General features: G+C 37.6%; 1 protein-coding gene across 3 annotated transcripts in view; it reads left to right on the top strand.

Moving 5' to 3' along the window:
- The window catches only part of LOC107590470 (nuclear factor of activated T-cells, cytoplasmic 2-like), a 37,914-nt gene extending 17,213 nt beyond the window's left edge, over positions 1-20,701 (top strand). For 2 of the 3 annotated variants that reach the window (XM_016279221.1, XM_016279219.1), the window contains exons 7-10: positions 8,312-8,367; positions 8,483-8,615; positions 8,835-9,563; positions 18,117-18,749. In XM_016279221.1, coding sequence (XP_016134707.1) covers positions 8,312-8,367; positions 8,483-8,615; positions 8,835-9,563; positions 18,117-18,172 — 974 coding nt within the window. In that variant the 3' untranslated portion in view covers positions 18,173-18,749. Of the gene's footprint in view, positions 1-8,311; positions 8,368-8,482; positions 8,616-8,834; positions 9,564-18,116; positions 18,750-18,786 lie in introns of those variants that run through there. The other variant, XM_016279220.1, reaches the window with a different exon arrangement.
- The last annotated feature ends 2,569 nt before the right edge of the window (positions 20,702-23,270 follow it).

The following is a 23,270-nucleotide window of genomic DNA, read 5'->3' as shown; positions in this document are numbered from 1 at the left end:
ACTACCATTTTTTTTTTGTTGTTGCTGAAAGCATCATCAAATCAGCCAATAAACTGAATAAACAAACAAGCTAACTAATTGCCTTTAGTTTACGTCATAGTGAAACAACACTTGATGCTTTGTACTTCGGACATAAGCAATAAAGCCACTTAATTCCAGTCAACTTCGTTGCGAGTTAGAAAAGAAACACAGATGGACATTTTATTGAACAAAAACTTTGTTCTGGAAGAGAAAGACTGTATATTTACATTTTTAATCAGGGTTATTATAGTTAACTATAAAAAAACTAAAACTGAAACTTAAAACTAAAAATAAAACCATAAAAAATTGTTACATGAAATAAACGTTAACTGAACAAATAAAATATAATAAAATAAAAAGCTTATTTCAGCTAGCTGGCAAAGCAACATTTCTCATTTTAATTTAGTTTAACTTGGAAGTACTAAAATAACTAAATCTGAAAAATAAAATTAATAAAAAGAACAATTATTAAAATCTAGACATAAAAAAAATTCAAAAATGACAAAACAACAACAAAATTGCTAAAATAAAAATGGAAAATAAAAAAAACTGATTCATAATATTAATACAAATCTATAGTAGTATCTCAGTGGTACTAAAATAACACTGGTGTTTACCTGCTAAAAGTGAATTTTGTCAACGTTTAGGAGTACACTAATATATAAGACTCAAAGCTAACAAAAAGTTAGATTTTGTGGTGTTTTAATGCTACACTCTTTTTTTTTTTTGTAATTTCTACTATTGCTTTTATACGGCACCTGTTTTTGTGCTTTTTGTTTGTGTTCTGTGGCTCACACTGAGAAGCAAACTACGCTGACAATTTACCCATCAACAGTTTGCATTATTTCGCAGATAAGAGGCAAAGCTTCATTGTCCTTTCTTTGTTGTTGTTTCAGTGTGCGGGTGGCGCTTCTGTTGAAGAGTGTGTCGCCTTTGTGTCCAGTGACACACATGTGTAGAGTTGCTCTTGTGTGTTGTCTGGCTTATTTAATCAGACATTATTCATAGTGCAGAAAAAGTGTAACACGAAATGGCTGTTTTCTCATTCTGTTTCCATATTCGTGAGTCATTGTTTCATCGGAAACGAACAGAATTAATGCTCAAACTGAATAGCTGCTAAAACTACGTCATTGCAGACACTCACTAACTCATGGCTGAACTTTGTGAATGACAGTGGACTGCAAAAGACCATTAGGCTTTCATTTGAATTGTGACCTTTTCTAATCTGTTTCACTCGCATTTGCATGAAGTTTTAGATTTCTGATCTGAATACAGTGTCAGCTTTATGTACAAACAGTGCAGTGGCTGATCTACGTCAATTCTTACCGGGGTCCGATTTCACTGCCGTTTACCAGTTTTTCTTGTATTTTCATTATTATTTCATTATTTCATTCATTATTATTAAGTCTACATTAAAGTTGCATTGAGTTTTTTGGTATTTAGTTCACAACTATAAGCTTTGGGGCCTTAAATATGCTAGTGCACTCCTAAGTTGACAAAATAAGCTTTTAGCAGACACAAGCATTTTACAGTAATGATGACGTCATGGCATATACAGTTTTTGTCCAATGAAATGCTCTCTAGAATTGACAGTAGCATTGACATATCATCTTTTGACCGTGCATTTAAAAAAAAATACCATATCTCTACAATGTTAAGGTAAGACTAAGACAGTAGAGGCAAAACATGTTTTTCATGCACTAGTTTTGGAACCAAAACATCCAAAATACACCTTAAAGCGTTTATTTTATTGCACTTTGTCTAATTTGCATCTGTAGATTTCTATTACAATACATATCATTAAAGGCTGTTTTTTTCTCCACTTCAGTAGTGCTTACAACTTACAACCAGCGCAAACCGTCTTTTGGCCTGAAAATAGTACTTTCAGGATTTTCTAAAGACGCGCAGTGAAGAATAAGCCCTGGAAAGGCGTGGATGGAGTTATTTTTGCGTCTGACTTTATTGAATATGCATTTGTAGGAGTTTCCCTTTCAGATGCAAAATTTATGGGAGGAGAGTATTCAAATGAATCACGCAACGCGATTTACTAACGTTTGCCCCCGTCATTTTACTGGTATTTGCGCCATTATTTAACACTCCAGAAAAGCATATCTGAAAGCAGACGCTGATTTGCGCTGCTCTTGGTAGATTGTGTTGATCATTAGTTTGTGCATTGTCAGTAAATCACCCGCAGAAATGTCCACTTTTGGAATTGCGCTCTCACGCTAATTTGCCCTGTTTAGTAAATCTGGCCCTTATTCTTATCTATTTTGTTTTTATGGAGGGATTTCTTCATATCATATAATTAACTTGCTTTTATACACTTTATTCCTAAAAACATGGCAAAAATGTATAAATGTGACCCTGGAGCACAAAACCAGTCTTAAGTCGCTGGGGTATATTTGTAGCAATAGCCAAAAATACATTGTATGGGTCAAAATTATTGATTTTTCTTTTATGCCAAAATCATTAGGATATTAAGTAAAGATCATGTTCCATGAAAATATTTAGTAAATTTCCTACTGTAACTATATTAAAACTTAATGTTTGTTTAGTAATATGCATTGCTTTGAACTTCATTTGGACAACTTTAAAGGCGATTTTCTCAATATTTTCTCAATAATTTTTTTTTTTGCACACTCAGATTCCAGATTTTCAAATAGTTGTATCTCAGCCAAATCCTAACAAACCATACATCAATGGAAAGCTTATTTCTTCAACTTTCAGATGATGTATAAATCTCAATTTCGAAAAATGAACCCTTATGACTGGTTTTGTGGTCCAGGGTCACAAATAGAGATATCCAAAATCCTCATACATCCAAAATATGCCAACAAAATGAGACAATAATTTTGAACCAATGTTCGGATTTCAGTTTTTGAAATGTATGCAAATTAGTACATATTTGATTAGATAAATCATTCGCACGTTTAAACATAATATTTAAATATGCAAACTTGCAATGTGCAAGAAAATCTTAATGAAATCAATTTCATCCTTTATCCCAACTGTTCATATGTTAACCATTTCCCATCTGTTTACAAAGAAACCTCTTGTTTATCCCTTAATATCTATCAATGACAGAATCGTTGTTGTCATTTTACCTTACTCTGCCTCTAATTTGTTTCCATTTAGCCGCCATACATTTTTATTCTTTCTTTCCCCAGTCTTTACAGTGATTTCCACGACAGTGTTTGGGAAATGTATCACATTATGGAAGTAAAATGGGTTTCAAAAGCCGTTCTGTATACATTTTAATCGGATCTTGAAGAGTTTAGTGTCCTTAAAGACTAGAAAGTCTTGTAAGAAGTATGTTTTAGTGTATCAAATGTGTGTTTAGATGTTGTTGTGGTGTTGGTGGCGGAGCCTTTTGGCTGCAGGTGTCATTAAGGCACTCCCACACACTGTGCTCTTTCATGCATGCTAAGCGGCAGATGTTGTAGGAGTTTCCCTTTCAGATGCAAAATTTATGGGAGGAGAGTATTCAAATGAATCACGCAACGCGATTTACTAACGTTTGCCCCCGTCATATTACTGGCATTTGCGCCATTATTTAACACTCCAGAAAAGCATATCTGAAAGCAGATGCTGATTTGCGCTGCTCTTGGTAGATTGTGTTGATCATTAGTTTGTGCATTGTCAGTAAATCACCCGCAGAAATGTCCACTTTTGGAATTGCGCTCTCACGCTAATTTGCCCTGTTTAGTAAATCTGGCCCTTATTCTTATCTATTTTGTTTTTATGGAGGGATTTCTTCATATCATATAATTAACTTGCTTTTATACACTTTATTCCTAAAAACATGGCAAAAATGTATAAATGTGACCCTGGAGCACAAAACCAGTCTTAAGTCGCTGGGGTATATTTGTAGCAATAGCCAAAAATACATTGTATGGGTCAAAATTATTGATTTTTCTTTTATGCCAAAATCATTAGGATATTAAGTAAAGATCATGTTCCATGAAAATATTTAGTAAATTTCCTACTGTAACTATATTAAAACTTAATGTTTGTTTAGTAATATGCATTGCTTTGAACTTCATTTGGACAACTTTAAAGGCGATTTTCTCAATATTTAGATTTTTTTTTTTGCACACTCAGATTCCAGATTTTCAAATAGTTGTATCTCAGCCAAATCCTAACAAACCATACATCAATGGAAAGCTTATTTCTTCAACTTTCAGATGATGTATAAATCTCAATTTCGAAAAATGAACCCTTATGACTGGTTTTGTGGTCCAGGGTCACAAATAGAGATATCCAAAATCCTCATACATCCAAAATATGCCAACAAAATGAGACAATAATTTTGAACCAATGTTCGGATTTCAGTTTTTGAAATGTATGCAAATTAGTACATATTTGATTAGATAAATCATTCGCACGTTTAAACATAATATTTAAATATGCAAACTTGCAATGTGCAAGAAAATCTTAATGAAATCAATTTCATCCTTTATCCCAACTGTTCATATGTTAACCATTTCCCATCTGTTTACAAAGAAACCTCTTGTTTATCCCTTAATATCTATCAATGACAGAATCGTTGTTGTCATTTTACCTTACTCTGCCTCTAATTTGTTTCCATTTAGCCGCCATACATTTTTATTCTTTCTTTCCCCAGTCTTTACAGTGATTTCCACGACAGTGTTTGGGAAATGTATCACATTATGGAAGTAAAATGGGTTTCAAAAGCCGTTCTGTATACATTTTAATCGGATCTTGAAGAGTTTAGTGTCCTTAAAGACTAGAAAGTCTTGTAAGAAGTATGTTTTAGTGTATCAAATGTGTGTTTAGATGTTGTTGTGGTGTTGGTGGCGGAGCCTTTTGGCTGCAGGTGTCATTAAGGCACTCCCACACACTGCTCTTTCATGCATGCTAAGCGGCAGATGGATTTTGTGTGTGTGTGTGTGTGTGTGTGTGTGTGTGTGTGCTATGACTACTTGCTCTTATTGACGCTGCTTTTTGCCTCGGACAGGTGGCACCCGACAGTTTTGTTTGCAAGTAAAATCCAGTCACAGCTGTGTGATTAGAAAGTGCTCCTTCAACCTTCAAAGTTCCCGTTGCAGCCTTTTTTAAAACTTTAACTCACATTTACTTCACTACTGCTGTTTACATTCTGTTTTATTGATTTATGCAATGTGTCGTCTGCTTTTTGCTTGTTTTGGTGGGATGCAAAGTTCTGTTTATTGGTCTGTTAGGTGTAGGCCAATGTGTTTAGTCTATTAGAAAAGAGCTGTTACTCATCAAGTGCTCTTTTAGGTAACTTTCTGATGTTGATTTTCATGGGTTAGCCCCTCTCTCTCTCCATAACTAACACATTCTCTTTTTTCCTAAATATACAGTGTGCTCACAAAGTATTTAAACAATGAATTAAAGGTCATTTGATTAATTGACAGGAGGGTGAGCAAATGATCACATAAATCAAGATCTGCTTATTTTAACATCCCGACGAGCATGACGCAGCAACAGTTTTACATTCAAAGGTTTTAATTTAATTCCATTAAATATTAAACTAAAAGGTTTTAAATATCTATGTAATGTTGTAAAAAGTTAATTTTACATATTTATTATGTAAATATTATACTGCATTATTTTTTATTATAATATTTTATTTTTGCCACGGATATAGCAGTTTTGTGCTGATATGGCATTTCAAAATATAATATTTATTTTTAATTATAAAAATAATAATAATAAAATATTTATTAACATTTTTGAATTCTGTTAAATATTAAATTTTGCATAGTTTTGTAATATTGTAAAAAGTTAGTTTTATATTTTTATAATAATATTTTGTATTATTTTTATTATAATATATTTTATTTTTGATGTTGATATAATAATGATAAAATCATTTTAAATTAGTTTTTTATTTCTATTAAATATTAAACTGAAAGATTTTACATAGCCTTGTAATGTTGTAAGAAGTTAATTTTATATATTTATCATATTATATTGTATTATTTTATTGTATTATATTTTATTATAATACGTTTTATTTTTGCCGTTTTGTGCTGATTATGGCATTTATAAAAAATAATAATAAAATGTGTTTTTAATTATATAGCTATCGTTTTACAATGCCAGTGCCACAGAAATGACACATTTCACCTTTGCATTAGATGTCATTGAATTAGATGGAAAAATGTCAAAACAAAAAGGTAGCACAAGCACACTTTTTTGAAGCAGAACATTGCATTAAAAGGTTTTGAATTATAAAAAATATTTAAAATGAAAAATATTCCTCCTGCAACATTTATTTTCAGATGCCACTTGCTTTGATGTTTTGTTATTTAATGCAATGATGTTCATATGTTCATTTTTAAGAGTTTCGTCAAAGTCCAAATACTTTTTGGCACCATTGATTGTATGTGATTGCTTTTTGCATTTGTTAAAAAAGGAAATAAGTATTGAAATAATGGAAATAAGTATTGCTTTTGTTGTGGAGGGTTTCTAATCTTGACCGAGCATTCTGAACCATTATGACTGTGAAATCCCTCCGAAATGGGAGACAGCTGCCTTTGGCTGGAGTTTTGCTGGCTCTTGCTGATTTCACTCCATATGCCGAGCTGGGCTTCCACTCACAAAGCTTCTATGGATATTTATAAGAAAAAGTAAAAAACAAACCCATGGGATCCTGAACAAGGAGCTTTGGAACAAACTGCAAACAAACAGAATGGCCAAGGAAGAAGCACTCATCACCTGTTGCGGGTGAAAAGGAGCAGTTTGATCATAAAGCAGTTTTAAGACGTTGTCCTGGCACTGCAAGTGGAATCCCCCTCGCTAGTGCTGACTCATTTGAGCCACACATCTCTCATTTGCAGCCCAACAAGGGGTTTCCCAAATGCTGCTGTGATTCAGAGCAAAATTGTTCCTGGTTTAGTGACTAATTTGGTAGGAATGCTATTTTCTGTTATGGTTTAAAGATTTTTTTTTTGATAAATGTTGTTTACTTTCTATTACTATGGTTTTTGGATTTGTGTATAAATTCAAAAATGGAAGACAGAATACACCGTGCACTGTTATGCAATTCCTATTTGAAAAAGATCCTTGGGATAAGGGATGCACAATTCACATTGTTCACACTGAGATCTCTGACTTCCTGGTTTAGTGACTAATTTGGTAGGAATGCTATTTTCTGTTATGGTTTAAAGATTTTTTTTTTTGATAAATGTTGTTTACTTTCTATTACTATGGTTTTTGGATTTGTGTATAAATTCAAAAATGGAAGACAGAATACACCGTGCACTGTTATGCAATTCCTATTTGAAAAAGATCCTTGGGATAAGGGATGCACAATTCACATTGTTCACACTGAGATCTCTGACCTTTGATCTTTGATTGCAAACTTTGCCAATCTGAGCATGTAGTGTGTTTTGACTGTCATAAGGTCAGCAGTGATGCCTGAGAAAGTGGGTGTGTGTAGAAATGGGTAGAAAGCTCTGAGATCTCTTACGTTTGATTGCAAACTTTGCCAATCTGAGCATGTAGTGTGTTTTGACTGTCATAAGGTCAGCAGTGATGCCTGAGAAAGTGGGTGTGTGTAGAAATGGGTAGAAAGCTCTGAGATCTCTTACGTTTGATTGCAAACTTTGCCAATCTGAGCATGTAGTGTTTTTTGACTGTCATGAGGTCAGTAGTGATGTCTGAAGAAGTGGGTGTGAGTAGAAATAGGTAGACATTTTAGATTTGTGTATAAATTCAAACACGGAAGACCAAATGCTATGTGAGCTATTAGGGATGCACAGTGCGGACAATTTGGTCTTTCATAAAGTTAATGAGAAAGGTTTGTGTTCATACTGAGAACTTAGATTTTTGTCTGCAGACTTTGCCAGTCTGAGCATGTGTCGTGAGGTCAGCATTAATGTCTCAGGAAGTGGGTGTGGGATAAAACTGTGGTTAGAAATGTAACTGACTTGTGCCACATGCAATCTCTATGGTATGGGAACCAGTCTGTAGGCGAGGAATTATGTAAGAACCCTATGATCTATGGATATGACAGGTGAACCTACAACTCATCACCCACTTTACCTGTCAAAACAGAGTTGAGTCATTAAGAACAAGGTGAAGAAGCAATGTGTGCCAACGAGAAAGGTCAAAGTATTGCAATCATAAAGCTGGTTGGCCAAACCACCAAACATGTGTAATGCAAGACGTTATGTCTCACAAATGATAGATAGATAGATAGATAGATACTGTTAAACTTAACTAATCTCAACTTAACTTAAGCAACCCAATTTTAATTAATTTAATCAACAAACATTTTTTTTCTTCTTTCTATTTCCAGATGGACAGCAAATTTGGGAATTGGAAGCCACAGTTGACAAAGACAAAAGCCAGACAGTAAGTCCCTTGCCTACATTACATGAATAACTGTACTTACTGAAGGTCTATATTTAATACTCTTCTTGTACACTGTGTATAGATGCAGCAAATAAAAAAATGTTCTCATTCACAGAGCATGCTGTTCATTGAAGTGCCTCCGTATAGAGACCCATCCATTTGCCATCCTGCCAAAGTCAACTTCTACGTAATAAATGGGAAACGGAAGCGCAGTCAACCTCAGCATTTCACCTACATGCCTCTACCAGGTGCGCAGAGTATTTCTGCTCCTGTACCTTTAAGGTGGTTAGGGGTATTATTTACTGTACTTGTAAGATTTTTATATGTGCATGACCTCAGTTTGCATTTAGTATATTGAATATTATGTACCTTTTCCATGATATTAATGTTAAGTCCAGGTTCAGAATTGATAAGTGCACTTTGAATACTCCATCACAGTTATTCTCACAGTTATTTTACTTCCCTAGTTCCCTCTATTAAGACAGAGCCAGTGGATGAATATGAATCTGGTCGGATGGGTTATTCCATGTCACAAATGCTGGGGGTGTCTCCACAGCCATACTATAACCCTCGCGGGGTCATCACCCCAGACAGTGGCCTGGTGCCTGGGCTCGTCCCCTGTCAGCAGACCCGCCTGGGTGTCTCCCCTCCGGACCACCGATTTCAGCAGCAGAGCCCAGCCATAATGTACTCCCATCCTGGAAAGAGCTTGTCAAGCAGTCCTATTTACTCTCAGACGGGAGCCACTATGATTCCAGACTCCCATCGATCAGTTCTGGTCCACACAGGTTCCCCAGCCCAGTCCTCTCATCTGGCTGGCCAGCATCCTTCCAACCAGCATCCCTCAATCATCCAGTTCTCTCCCACCAACCACCACCTGCTCAGAGGTGGAGATCCTCCTGCGCCACCACCCCCAGAACATCAACACATAATTTATTGTGAGGGCTACAATCAGCATGGTCCTCAAGCCACAGGGGCAAACCGTTCACCAGCACCAGCCCAGGCACCTCAGCAGCCTCAGAATTACCCAACAGTCATCCAACAACAGCCCTTCCTCCAGAGAGTGGCCAAAGACAGGTCACCACCTGTCCAAGTAGAGCCCCAGAGATGTTCCTCGACGGACGAACAGAGAACCAGCGTTCCTGGACGAGTCACAGTCAAGCAGGAGAACTTGGACCAGGCCTACCTTGATGATGGTGAGTAGCTACAGGTTGACAAATAGCTGTTCTGATGGTTGATAGTAGGCATTCGTAATTATGTAAAAATAAGCAAATTGGTTGGGAAGCTTTAGAAACTGCTTCTTAAATAGTGTGCCAATCTATACTGTGGCTCAAAAGCATCTGTCAGTGCATATGCATGAAGTGACACATGCTTTCAAATTGTCTTTAAAATAGGAATGCGTTGTCAAGAGCCATTCTGGCACATTCTTTGACTGACAGCATGTTAATGTACCATTAGAAATGCCCCTGAGCACATTTTGTCTGCTTTGAGACAATAGCAGGAAGAGTGCTTGTCAAGTCCATCTCTTGTTGATTACTCCGAAAGAGTCAAATAAGAATGAATTATCTGGAATGAATATGGTGGATACGACTGCACGTTTCCTCACACACACCCTCTGATTTGTTTTTCAGGTGTGTCAAAAAACATAGGCATGTTATAATGACTTTAAAAATAGCCAAACCACGATGTAGCAGAAAACTGACAAGGGAAGGCATGAGATTTCAGTGTCACTTCTGTAGGGCAATTTTGTGGTTCATTACGTCTCATACAGGGGGTTCCTTACACGCTGTATCTGACAAGGAAATGGGTGCTCTTTTGACTTTGCACATAAAAAAAGTAAAAGAAAACTGAGTAGCTCCAAAACTTTTTGGACATGTTGACAGTGTTATGATTCGCAAAACAAGTGCCATGGCAACCCATTGTCAAACAGTGGAATGGGCTGCCTGGGAGAGCTGGGGAAAGCCTTTTTGTTTGTTATACTTGGCCAGGGCTTCCCCTTGCCCCCGCACCCCCGAATACTGCGGGGGGAACCCACGAGAGGATTAGCTTTTTTTCCACAGGTCGCACTCTTGCCAATCTGGAGGATAGAACTCCTATTTGCAGCTGCTGCACTTATGCAGAAAGGCAGCTTGATCTGAATAAGATAGTAATGGGTGGAAGTCCGCAGGAAAGGAAAAGGGCCAGGTTGGATGGAAAAACTGAAGCAGATGGGACCGGGAGCAAAAGATGGAATTTCTTCTGCATACTCTAATAGGGTTTCCCTGAGTAAACAGCAACGCTGAAACTGTAGACACGTCAATAGAGAGTTACTATGAGATTCCCGGGACCTTAAACCTTTAAACAAGATGCTGGTTTAGAACCTTTCTAATTAATCCCTTTAGACCCCCCTTTTTTATGTACAAGAATTTCTGGTAGCCCCATTAGAGTTTAATACCACTCTGGTAAACCCATAAAGGTTGCCCTCATTAAGGCCCTTTAAAGCAAGACAGAAACTGCTGAGATTTGTAAAAATCTCAGGGAATAACAGTGGCCACACAGAATACACTGCTCTTGCAACAATTTTTGAGTGGTTGGCTGGTAACTAGGAAGTTACCACTTTAAGTCAAGTCAAGTCACCTTTATTTATATAGCGCTTTTAACAATACAGATTGTGTCAAAGCAACTGAACAGCATTAATTAGGAAAATAGTGTCAATAATGCAAAGTGACAATAGTAAACACTCATTTTTCAGTTAAAGACAGTTCATCATTGAATTCAGTGATGTCAACATCCAGCTCAGTTTAAATAATATCTTTGCAATTATGTCAACGATATCGCCGGAAAAGAAGTGTCCCCAACTAAGCAAGCCAGAGGCGACAGCGGCAAGGAACCAAAACTCCATCGGTGACAGAATGGAGAAAAAAGTCGGGGGGCCAGTTCTCAGTCAGGGGGCTAGTTCTCCTCTGACCAGACGAACCAGCAGTACGGAAAAATCAATTTAAGACGTAATAAAACAGACGATGAACAATATTAACAGCAATTATTATATGATGCAATCAAACTTATAGCAAAATGTGGTAGTTCTGTATGTTGTTTCATGGTTGGCATCATCTGAGGTCCTCTGAGGGCTTGCATCATCTCTTCTCAGGAGTTCTGGATCCAGACTGAAGCTTGTGTAAATCCTAGTTACCACGGGATGTCAATCCATATCTACGATAGATTTCTTTTGCATATCTGACAGTGTAACATTAAGCATTAGTATTTCGAATGAGTTAAACCTGTATCCTGTCTTCTGAGTAACATTGAGAATATCACTATATATTGTTGCAACACCGCCACCACGACCAGTCTGACGGGGCTCATGCTTATAATAGTAGCTTGGTGGAGTAGACTCATTTAGACCAATATAATCATTAGGTTTTAGCCAGGTTTCAGTTAAGCAGAGTACATCAAAACGATTATCTGTGATCATTTCATTTACAATAACTGCTTTGGGTGAGAGTGATCTAATGTTTAGGAGCCCAAACTTTAAAAATTGTTTTTGTTTTTGTTCATTTATTTTTGTTCACTTTACCACTCCAACCCAAAATAGTTAGAAAATGCAGTGTGTTCTGTTGGGCCACAGTTATTCGCTGAAGTTGCTGAATCTCTCAAGGTGCGAGGCAGCTGTTTTTGTCATTCTACTCATGAGCAAGTTGACCCTGCAACTTTAGCTTTCACTTTAGCTTAGTGAATTCAGCATGGACTTTGTAATGAGCCTGTTTGGCCTAATTATAAACCAGTATAAACTAGTTGGTTAAGCTAGTTAAGAAGCCTGGTGGCTCCAGTTTTACTTCACGGTCACGGTGTAGTGATCCACCCACTAACATCTCAATGTTTGATGTTTGCCAAGACCTTCACACACAATCTGTTGTAATATGACTCATGCAGATACATCCATCTCACTTAGAATTTCGATAGTGGCTTTTGAAAGGGGTATCAGGGTTTCTGTGGTCAGCTTTCTATATAGAAACTGTACCTTCATCCATTTCATTATGAACATGCATTTCTCAATAGCAAGAAAAGGAAGCACATTGTAACACAGTTCATAGTCACGGGAAGAAGGAGACGAGAACCAGCAGACATTTAAAGAAAACTTTAATAAAATAAACAAACACAAAATGAAAGTAAAGCGGCAGCCCCTCGCGGACGACTGCCGCACACAAAACACAAAATAAAGTCCAGGCCTGGTCCTCTCTCGTCCAACACTGTCGTCACTCCTCCTTTTATCCTTCCGGAGCTCCTCCGTGGGACTCGAGACCGGTGAGTGGCGCAGGTGTCGTGCATTAGCATTTACTCCACCGGCTTCGCTCCGTTCCCACGGCTCTCGGCCCCACCCCTCTCGTCACACACATCTTTTGCGTTAATTCTAGACTTTTAATAACCAACAACTTCTTTACAAGCTTAACCAGCCAGAATTGTTTGACCAGCTTTGGCAGCAAAGTTTTAGCGATTGTGGTCCACCAACTGGGTTGAAAGAATGAATGAATGAATGATGCATTTATATAGCGCTTTATTGTGTATTGTTGTACAGCATCCACTTGGATGATGCGACGGCAGCCACAGGACAATGGCGCCAGTGCGCTCGCCACACACCAGCTACAGGTGGAGAGGAGAGAGAGAGAGAGCCAATCAAGTGGTAGGGGATTATTAGGAGGCCATACTTGACAAAGGCAAGGGGGCAATTTGGCCAGGACACTGGGGTTACACCCCTACTGTTTTACGAGAAGTGCCATGGGATTTTTAATGAACACAGAGAGTCAGGACCTCGGTTTAACGTCTCATCTGAAAGACGGTGCTTTTTGACAGTATAGTGTCCCTGTCACTATACTGGGGCATTAGGACCCACACAGACCACAGGGTGAGCACCCCCTGCTGGCCTCACTAACACCTCTTCCAGCAGCAACCTAGTTTTCCCAGGAGGTCTCCCATCCAGGAACTGACCAGGCTCAACCCTGCTTAGCTTCAGTGGGCAACCAGTCTTGGGCTGCAGGGTGATATGGCTGTGGCCATATCCAACCTAGTACCAACCTAGAAATGCACACTAGTCCAAACTGGTCTTTTTTTGTGTTGTTCTTTTTCTAGTTTTCTTTGACTGTACACTTTTGATTTTAGCTCATCTCCACATTGGCCCTTAACAAGTGTTATAAACAGCCAAACTGGCCTAGAGTTTTCAGGGTACAATGTTGGCCAATCTTCCAGTGCTCAACTGGCTCAACTTAGGCTTCCCAGGCTGGAACCAAAGCCTGAGGCAACAGAGTTGAAGTTCTTCCAGCTGGAGAGAGCAGCAGGACTAATTTAGATAGAGCACGTAAGCCATGCACATTAGTTTCAGATCACTTGCATTTGGACCATGTGTACGCCAAGCCATTGGATTTTTGGCTGTAAAAACGGTGTCCTGATAAGACATAGCTTTGTTCTTTGAAAGTGGTGTTCGAATTAAGCAGCATCTGTAGTTTATAGAGTGTAACATGGTACAGAAAGCAGAGTTGAAAGGGAAGGAGATCTTGTCAGTTTGGCCTTTGGTTTTACTCTTTCTAAACTGGTCTGTTTTGGAGGGCAAACAGTCAGACCTGCGGTGTAGACTCTTCCTGTCCTTTACGCTTACACTGTGGCTTTATTATTCGCTTAGTGCTAGCCAGTACCCACCACACACACACAGTAACTTGTAGATCATGTGCTGTATGTCTGTTCACTGTCTTTACACTCTTTACAACATACTTGCAAATTTCTTGCTCTGTTGTATAGACCTTAGTTAGGGATGGTGCCGTTTTTTGTCCACAGAAAGACCCATTTTTAGTGTTGCATTACATAAACAAATGACACCTAGCTACGTCTACAAATGGTGTCTACTTATGGCACTTTTCCACTGCATGGTACTGCACGGTATGGCTCGGTACGGTTCACTTTTGGGGGGTTTTCCACTGGGTACAGTACCTGGTACTTTTTTCAGTACCACCTCGGTTGAGGTTCCAAGCGAACCATACCGTTACCAAAATGTGACATTTAAACTCTGCTGATCACGGATTGGCCGGAGAGAATCATCACTACCGGCGTCACTGAATTTGCGACACGAGACACAACAGACCCTCTAGATTTAAATCTCCCAAATCTCCCATCTTCACAGCCAGCGAAGGATCAAACGCAACTGTTTTGAACGAGCGCACCTTTTTTTAAACCAAAAAGTGGCTGTTTCGTTGTCTGTTGAGGAAGCACAGACGTTCCTCTCGTTGATAGCAGAGGAGCGGATCCAGTGAGCTTGATAGGGCGACGCGGAATTAAACAGTTTTTCAGGAGTTGCGGCAGTAGAGGCTGTGCAACAATAACAACATGTGAATAATCCCGCCCACTCTAAAGCGGTACTAAACTGCAGTGGAAACGCAAACCGAGCCGAGCCGTGCCGTGCCGTACAGTACTGAGCCGAGCCGAGTCGTACCATGCAGTGGAAAAGCGCCATTAGTCTAAGGTCCATACACATATATATATACCTAAAGTCAATATAGGATGTCCTGTCATTCCATATTGTCATATGTTTTTCTGTTATGGTGGGGACTTTCCATTGACTTCTGTTGCTTTAATACTGAGCAAATAATTTTGATCCCCTAAACCTAACCCTTACACAGACGTGTGCATTTTTACTTTTTCATTAATATACTTTAAGCCGTTTTCATCATATAGAGACTTTTGACTGGTCCCCACAATATAGTGGATTACAGGTTTTACTATTTGAGATGTTTGCAAAACCTGATCCACATACACACGCAGTTCTGGTTCACATGAAGATGTACCTTAGACTACAATTGTTTTATATAAAGCTAATAATAATGACTACAGCCTAACCCTACACCTAAAAGAAAACTTTCCATGTTTTTGTCCCCAAGTATAGCTAAGTATATGCGCGCGCACACACACAGTGGAGACTGAGTCATCTACTATGCTCTGTCTTACTCTCCACCATTGGTTTGTAAACAAGCGTTCTGATTGGCCAAGGTCTCTCCAGCCAGACACTCACCTATTATACCGCCCAGTCTGTACACTTCCTTTACAGCTCTAAAACCATCAGTGTGTGCCAACCCTTCATTACTTTCCCTATAACCCCCTTTTCCTGTACATTGCATGGTTGTCTATGTATAGACAGGAAGAATACTTCATCATGGGACTTATTTAGACGATGTGTGTTATGATGTTTCTAAGTGATCTGATTTGAGATTGTTTTGGGGATTTTTCTTTTGGGTTGTTACGAAACTAACTAACAAGGTGCTAAAAGCCACATCAGCAAGTTTTGCTCAGCGAAGCACCACATGTATTTTATTCGGAAGAAAATCTAGTTTCTTACTGCTGTTACATGTCAAAAAGTCCAACTTCCTTGCAGTTGAGAGTTTCTTTTAAGCTGTTATAAAGTAGTATCTGGAGTCTGCGATGGCTACAGGGCCTTGTATTAGTTTTTTTTTTTTTACTCACTGATAAAGCACCTCAGCATCCCGCTGCTACCAGTTTATTCCTCTCTCATCTGTTCTTCATTAGTCTCGGAGGGAAAAACAGATGTCATCCACGTAGAGCTCCCATACTTAGGGTTGTATGACTAAAACCGCAAGGCTTTCTTCATTGTGCTGTTGTAGATTCTACTGAAAAGAAAAACGGTTTTATTTGAGTCTGATCACAGTAATCACAAATTTCCTGAATAATGCATTTTAGTATTATGTATTCGATTATTTATTTATTTTAAGATTTTTTTAAAGGGCTATTTAATGAATGAATGAAGCATTTACTTATTCATTTACGTTCATTTATCATATCTGAGGTGGTCTAAACATTTCATGCTATTTTTAATCTGTTTATTTTCAGTTTAGACTTTTATATCTGTGGCATTTTGCTTCTTACACAATCAAAGCTTCAAATAGGGAAATCAGTTGAACATCAAGTTCCTTCTCTAATGCAAGCTTTTACCACAACATACGCTGTTTGTCAAAATCTTTCAGTATGGTTTATTTCATTCTTGGTTGGCCAATTAGTGACGTTTTTCTTATGCATACATTTTGTAAAACCTGTGCATTTTTACTTTTTGACATTGCCATGGTGTTGCACTTCAAATAAAGAGCACTATAACTTGTTGGATGTTTGTTACTATGTATTATTGCATTATTCATTGCTAATAATAAGAGTGCAGATTGCTGTAGTGGGTTTCATTAATTTTATGCTAAATATTCAGAATGGCCATCTTAGTCAGAAACATATGGCTCAAGAGAATCTATATGCTACACCTGTTATTCCAGCACATCCATTTTAACAAACAGCATGGCATTGTGTAGTCTATTGTGGTAGTGATGCCCTGGCTGGGCTCTGGGTTTCCAGGCCGAAGTGTCTCGTCCTGATAGTATACAGCACTGAGGATGTGGCCAATCAGGTTAAACCAGTCTGCATGACGCTGCAGTTTAGCAGCTGAATAAGTAAATGGTGGATATATATATATAACAAATGGAATCTTTTGTCCTAAACCAACATATTTTATTTATACCATTACTTATCTACTAAACTTTTTTGGACATGGTACCATGGTAATACTTTTGGACAGTACCATGTATTTATTATAACAACTTGTTTTTGGTCTACCACGTAATCGTACCATGAATTTGTCATCATTTTGCTCCATGCTTAACTCAAACCTGTGTAGAGGTGTATTCCCACATTCGTGTGATTTGACCTTTGTTCACGTGTGGCTAGACTAGAGTTGGTGTGTAGTGGTATTGCGATTGTGTTAACAACCCCACGCGCCCTGCTGCTATTCTTAGAATGAAGAGGCAGTAAAAGTTTCCATTTATGCCCCCCTGTAGAAAGAGTAACAACAGGAAGTAATGGCCAATACAAGGGCTTCACTGAGCGTGTTCTGTCAGATGATTCCCTTCCACCTAGTGCCCATTCAGTGTCACTGCAGTTTAACATGTGAAAGTGATATTTGTATGTATATATAGATTGTGTGTGTGCACGTGTGTGTTTAGTTTTAATATAATCAAAATCACTACTACATCAATATCTGCGGGTTTTACATAGGCTGAATTCAAGTAAATTAGGACACTTTTTCCATTTCATTTCCATGTCAAATATTTGTCCAGTTCATCTATATTTTATCATTCATGCATGTATACATATTATTACATATATGCTAATTTAAATATACATATTAAATCTGGAAATAATATGCTTAAATAACCACACACACACACACACACAAGTAACACCTTTAGAATTTTTTTACAGTAAAGTTATAATGTAAAATGAAGAAATATTTGAAATTACACAATATAACAATATAATGTTTAATATTATTTTAAAGTACTTATTAAATCTGGAAATATATATTTAATATACTTAACTGAACATACAGGTTTAAAATATAGATGTATGTATGTGTGTGTGTGTGTGTGTTAATTTAAATATACATATAAAATCTATATTATTATTATATATCATAAATTTGTAATTAAATATTTAATTATAGATAAATAAATATGCTAATTTCATTATATTAAATGACACAATTTTTAACATTTTTAGAATTGTAATGTTTTTTTTTTACATTTTTTTTCATTTGGCTAAGTTATGATATTATATATAAGCATTTATACTAGTGTTCTGAGACTTTTGAACCAATATGTGCAGTTGCACATTATGCAATTCACTTGTTCACAAATCTTCTGTCCTTTCATTTTGAAACATGTTCTTCTTTTCTGTAGTGAATGAGATCATAAGGAAGGATCTGACAGGAGTGCCTGGCAGGGGTCAGACATAGAGGAAACCCCTGATCGGGAAGCACGCAGGACCCCTGGAGTGTTCGCTATGTGTGTTCCCCTGCCTTCAGCGCCACACGTGAGAGCAGCAGCAGTGAAGCCTCGGCCCGGTCAAGTGTCACCCCTGACAAAAACTGGATCATGGACCACGTTTAACCAAACATCCATCTCAGTCAACTCCAGGAACAGCAGCGTGTTGATTTGAATTCGGTATTGAATTCCCCTGCTGTTATTTGATTTTTGAAAGCTCGTCCAATGTTGATCTCATATGTCAAAGTTGTCAGAGACTCAAGCCTTCATAAACAGTTTGGATTGGACAGGTGGAGTTAAGTCAGTTTTTTCCTTTTTGTGGGTTTTTTATTCCATAGCCTTTTGACTCACATAAATGAACTCACTCAGATTAGTGTATTTCGAGCAATAACCTCATCATCTGTGAGAGTAAACCATTGCTGTCTATAATATTCCCCAAAACAAGAGGTTTGCACATACTTCTGAATGGAAAGTGGATAAATACATCACACCACTGCTAATACTTGATATATGTGTCTAAGAATAGCCTGTTTTTGTAGTAGGTGAACGCACGTGTACATCAATCCAAATCTATGGGGAGTCAGACATAGAGGAAACCCCTGATCGGGAAGCACGCAGGACCCCTGGAGTGTTCGCTATGTGTGTTCCCCTGCCTTCAGCGCCACACGTGAGAGCAGCAGCAGTGAAGCCTCGGCCCGGTCAAGTGTCACCCCTGACAAAAACTGGATCATGGACCACGTTTAACCAAACATCCATCTCAGTCAACTCCAGGAACAGCAGCGTGTTGATTTGAATTCGGTATTGAATTCCCCTGCTGTTATTTGATTTTTGAAAGCTCGTCCAATGTTGATCTCATATGTCAAAGTTGTCAGAGACTCAAGCCTTCATAAACAGTTTGGATTGGACAGGTGGAGTTAAGTCAGTTTTTTCCTTTTTGTGGGTTTTTTATTCCATAGCCTTTTGACTCACATAAATGAACTCACTCAGATTAGTGTATTTCGAGCAATAACCTCATCATCTGTGAGAGTAAACCATTGCTGTCTATAATATTCCCCAAAACAAGAGGTTTGCACATACTTCTGAATGGAAAGTGGATAAATACATCACACCACTGCTAATACTTGATATATGTGTCTAAGAATAGCTTGTTTTTGTAGTAGGTGAACGCACGTGTACATCAATCCAAATCTATGGGGAAAAAAGCCTTAATATTTTTAATTACTATAAGCAAATGCACTGTTCTTCAAAACAGCGTATGCACTTCTTGTCAGCTAATTATATTTTATTGAAGGTTTCTCAGCGACATGAGATTCGTTTATAATCATGTAGATGTTGAGCTAATACAGCAAAAAAACTAAACAATGAAGTGATATTTTTTTCTTTATGATGTCTATAGAAACTGTTTTAACATCTGTGCCTTTTCCTGAAGTGCTGTCATTCTACCAAAACGTAGAACAAGCGAACCAAAAATGAATGGAAATGCATGTACTTTGTGTCAAGTACATCTAAACTACATTTAGGCAATATCTTTGTGCCATACTAAAACTGTATGGTTATCATATTTTATTATTGTTTATTTGTGTACTCATGACCTAACCAGTTCCATCTGTTCTACTTATGAATATACAACACTTGAAATATTCAAGTTTTGTGTCCCATGTTAAAATTTAGGTTAGATGTAGTACATATCTGTCTCATGGAAGATTTTTTTTAACCATAACTGCTTTGCTTTTATGATATGCATATATATATATTGTGTGTGTATGTTTGTGTAAATGTAGAACATTCATGGAAATCACTTTCTGTATGTATACGGTCTGCATGTCTCTAACGCAGTCACATTCGTTTTCTCATCTGAATGCAAGCTGACAAAAAGAGAATTTATTGAAGTGACAAACTAATTCATCAAGAAGCATCAGCTTGTGTTCAAAAGCTTGTTTCTGAAAATATTTTTGAAAGCAATCCTGCCCACTTTTAAAAAAAATGCATAAGCAGGCTATATTTTTACATGTCTTTACAATTTTGGCTGAATAATTAAGAGTTATAAATGAATAATTCATTTGTATCATCTAAAAATTTATTTTGGAATACATTGTAAAAAAGAGTGATGCTAATGTTTCCATGGAGCCTTTTTCTTTTTATTGTGAATAGATTGCCTCAAAAGTGTACATTTTAATTTTCATTTTTTAGAATCAGATAGTCAAAATAGGAAGGGAATATTTATATGAACTGAATCAGTTGTTCTCTTTCCATTTAATATCTTATAACCAAGGCTCTGGGAATATACGAACTGCCAAAGCTTTTGCTGCATAAAGACGAATTGCATTTCATTTTTTATATATTAACGTAAAGCTGTCAATGCCAAAAGAGAGACCAATTCTATTTTTTTTTCATGATTATATTCATGTTTTGGCTTAAGCATGTCTAATATGTTTAGACGTGTTCATGTTTGTTAAATAAAGCTAGCTGAGAACACGAGCAATAAAACTAAAAGCTTTAAAGAGATTCTGAGTCTTCATTAGACATGCCATATTCACTCACTGTCAGAGGCGGACTTTACCATTAGGCAAAAGGTAGGCGACCGCCTTGGGCCCCCAAAAGCCAAGGGCCCCTAAAAAAAATGTTTTTTATATACGAGACGTGCATTCAGTGGTTGCTGGGGTGTTTATTTCCACGATGCAGAAAACAGGAACAGAATCCCGGAATGCTTTCATAGAAACGGAATTTACTGTGTAACGCGGAATGTGACGGAATGACTGACGCAGACGTGCTGTTTTGTTTATTACTGAAGCACACGCGTGTTGCGTGTTGTCTGTAGTAAATGATATTTTTGCCATTTAATATTCACATATACACTAGTCCATATCGCGGTTTGATTGAAGTGTACTGACTTGCATTTGATTGATTTATTTAAAATTTGAGGAATTCCGTGGCATTCCTCGTTACACAGTAAACCTCTGTTGTGTAGCACTCTGAATGTACAAAAACTAAAGGGTTGGTTTAATTTAAATTGGAATAAAATATAGATTCATATTTTTGGCTTCATTTGATTACTAGAAAAATTCAAATACACAACACAGAATTTCTAAAGAAAAAATAAAAGAAATAAAAATGCAAAAGAAATAATCAAATTTCATAGGGCCCTATTATTGTCTACACATAAATAAATTAAGTTGTCTTTATGAATTAAATTAATTAGATGTATGTAATACAGAAAAATTTAAATGGAAAGCACAGAATTTGGGCCCTATGTAATTTTTTTTTGTTAAACTTTTAATTAAGTTCCATGATTTCAATTAATTAGACATTATATTAGATTGAAATGTAATATAACAATCCAGAACAAAAAAAACTGAATAAGGATTTTGGAACAAAATAAAACTTAATTTGGGAAAAATAAAACTGGTTTCATAGGGCCCTACAAATGAAAATATGCATCTGAAGCTATAGTTTAACACTAAAGTGTGTATGATGTGTTTATTGGTTTAAGTGGTGCTTACTGGTTTCTGTGAAGGACACAAGTAGAGGACGCATGCACAGTTACTTTCACACAGACACACTTCATGATTGGCTGAAATCATCCTTAAGCGTCTAAATGTATAATTTCCTTCAGCTTAATTTAGCTCTGTAATTAAAATAAATGAAAAATGTATTTTCAAGTTTAGAATTAGACAGCTTGAGTTGTGTAGACAATAGCTCAGTGGAAATGACCCCAAAGTACCACCTGGTGTCCGACCTGTTATAACCTGTTTAAATGTGAAAAAGGAAATCCATTATTTATAACATGTACATGAAAAATCTAGAACATTGGACACAACTATGGGACACAGTTGTGCAGCAGCGAGCATCACAACAGTGAAAGGAACCTCAAGGTTCAGGAAGGGCCCCATTCCTGTATTTTGCCTGGGGCCCCCAAATCACTAAATCCACCCCTGCTCACTGTGGGATACTTCTTTCCCCATATGTCTTTGCACGTGAAAGACTAGTCTTTAAATAGTCACTGAATGAATGTTTTTGGTGAAGAGATAGAAAAACCGGGAGTACGGTCTGAATCGGATCACGATTCAATAATAAACACGACGCTCTGACTGAATCGCTTAGACCATTCACTCGCGCACGGAATCGTTTGGCACGGTTTTGAGTTAACTACTTAATGCACGCTGTGAAATAGTTACGGGAGGCTTTACAACACGGAGAACAACATAAGCAATGAACGAAGTGGATATTATTCACCCAATCCACTGAAACTAAACCTGGAAATGTGATGAAGAACTGAGGCTTCAACACCTGCACTTGCAAGATAACGACTCCTAGGACGCTGCAGGTAAAGACAATTTCAAAGCATTTTCAAAACATTAACCGCATAAAAAATCACTTGCAGGCCTACCAAAATGTACGATCCTGGTATATTGCTTTTGTAAGAAATGACAGGGGTCATATGATGCGATTTCATTTTTTCCTTTCTCTATGGAGTGTTACAAGTTCTTGGTGCATAAAGAAGATCTGTAAAGTTGCAAAGACTAAAGTCTCAAATCCAAAGAGATATTCTTTATAAAAGTTAAGAGTCAGCCACGCCTACCTAAAACGCCTCGTTCTAACACGCCCCCACATGTCTACGTCACGATGTGGGAAGATTTGCATAATGCCGCCCAAATGTTCACACAAAGAAAGAAGGCGTAACTTATATCGAGGACGATATCCGCTTCGTCATGCCTAGAGCTGATCCATGCTGGTCGCTGAGGGAATACCATCAACTTCGCGCTGTGGATCGCCGGATCGGCTTTCAACGTGGACAAAGCGGAGTCCAGCACAGGGTCGTCACATGTGGTTGCCGCAAGCCCACCGGCCGCTCCTTCCTCGAATCCGCCGGCCGTTCCTCACTCTAGCCGCAGGCCTCCGCTCACTCAAGGCCGCCATGTGAAAGCAAAACTACTTTGTTTGGCCTTCCAAAAGAGGACACGACTAGAAATCAGTGGTTAAGTTGTATTTACAACACTGTTCCAGAACAGTTCAACCCAAATATTCAGATGTGTGCAGCACATTTTATGGAGGACTGTTTCCTGATCCTGG

Source organism: Sinocyclocheilus grahami, unplaced genomic scaffold, assembly GCF_001515645.1.
Source record: "Sinocyclocheilus grahami isolate Dianchi unplaced genomic scaffold, SAMN03320097.WGS_v1.1 scaffold128.1, whole genome shotgun sequence".
NCBI lineage: Eukaryota > Metazoa > Chordata > Actinopteri > Cypriniformes > Cyprinidae > Sinocyclocheilus > Sinocyclocheilus grahami.
The sequence above is the reverse complement of the archived record's forward strand: the minus strand, read 5'-3'. Positions and strand labels throughout refer to the sequence as shown.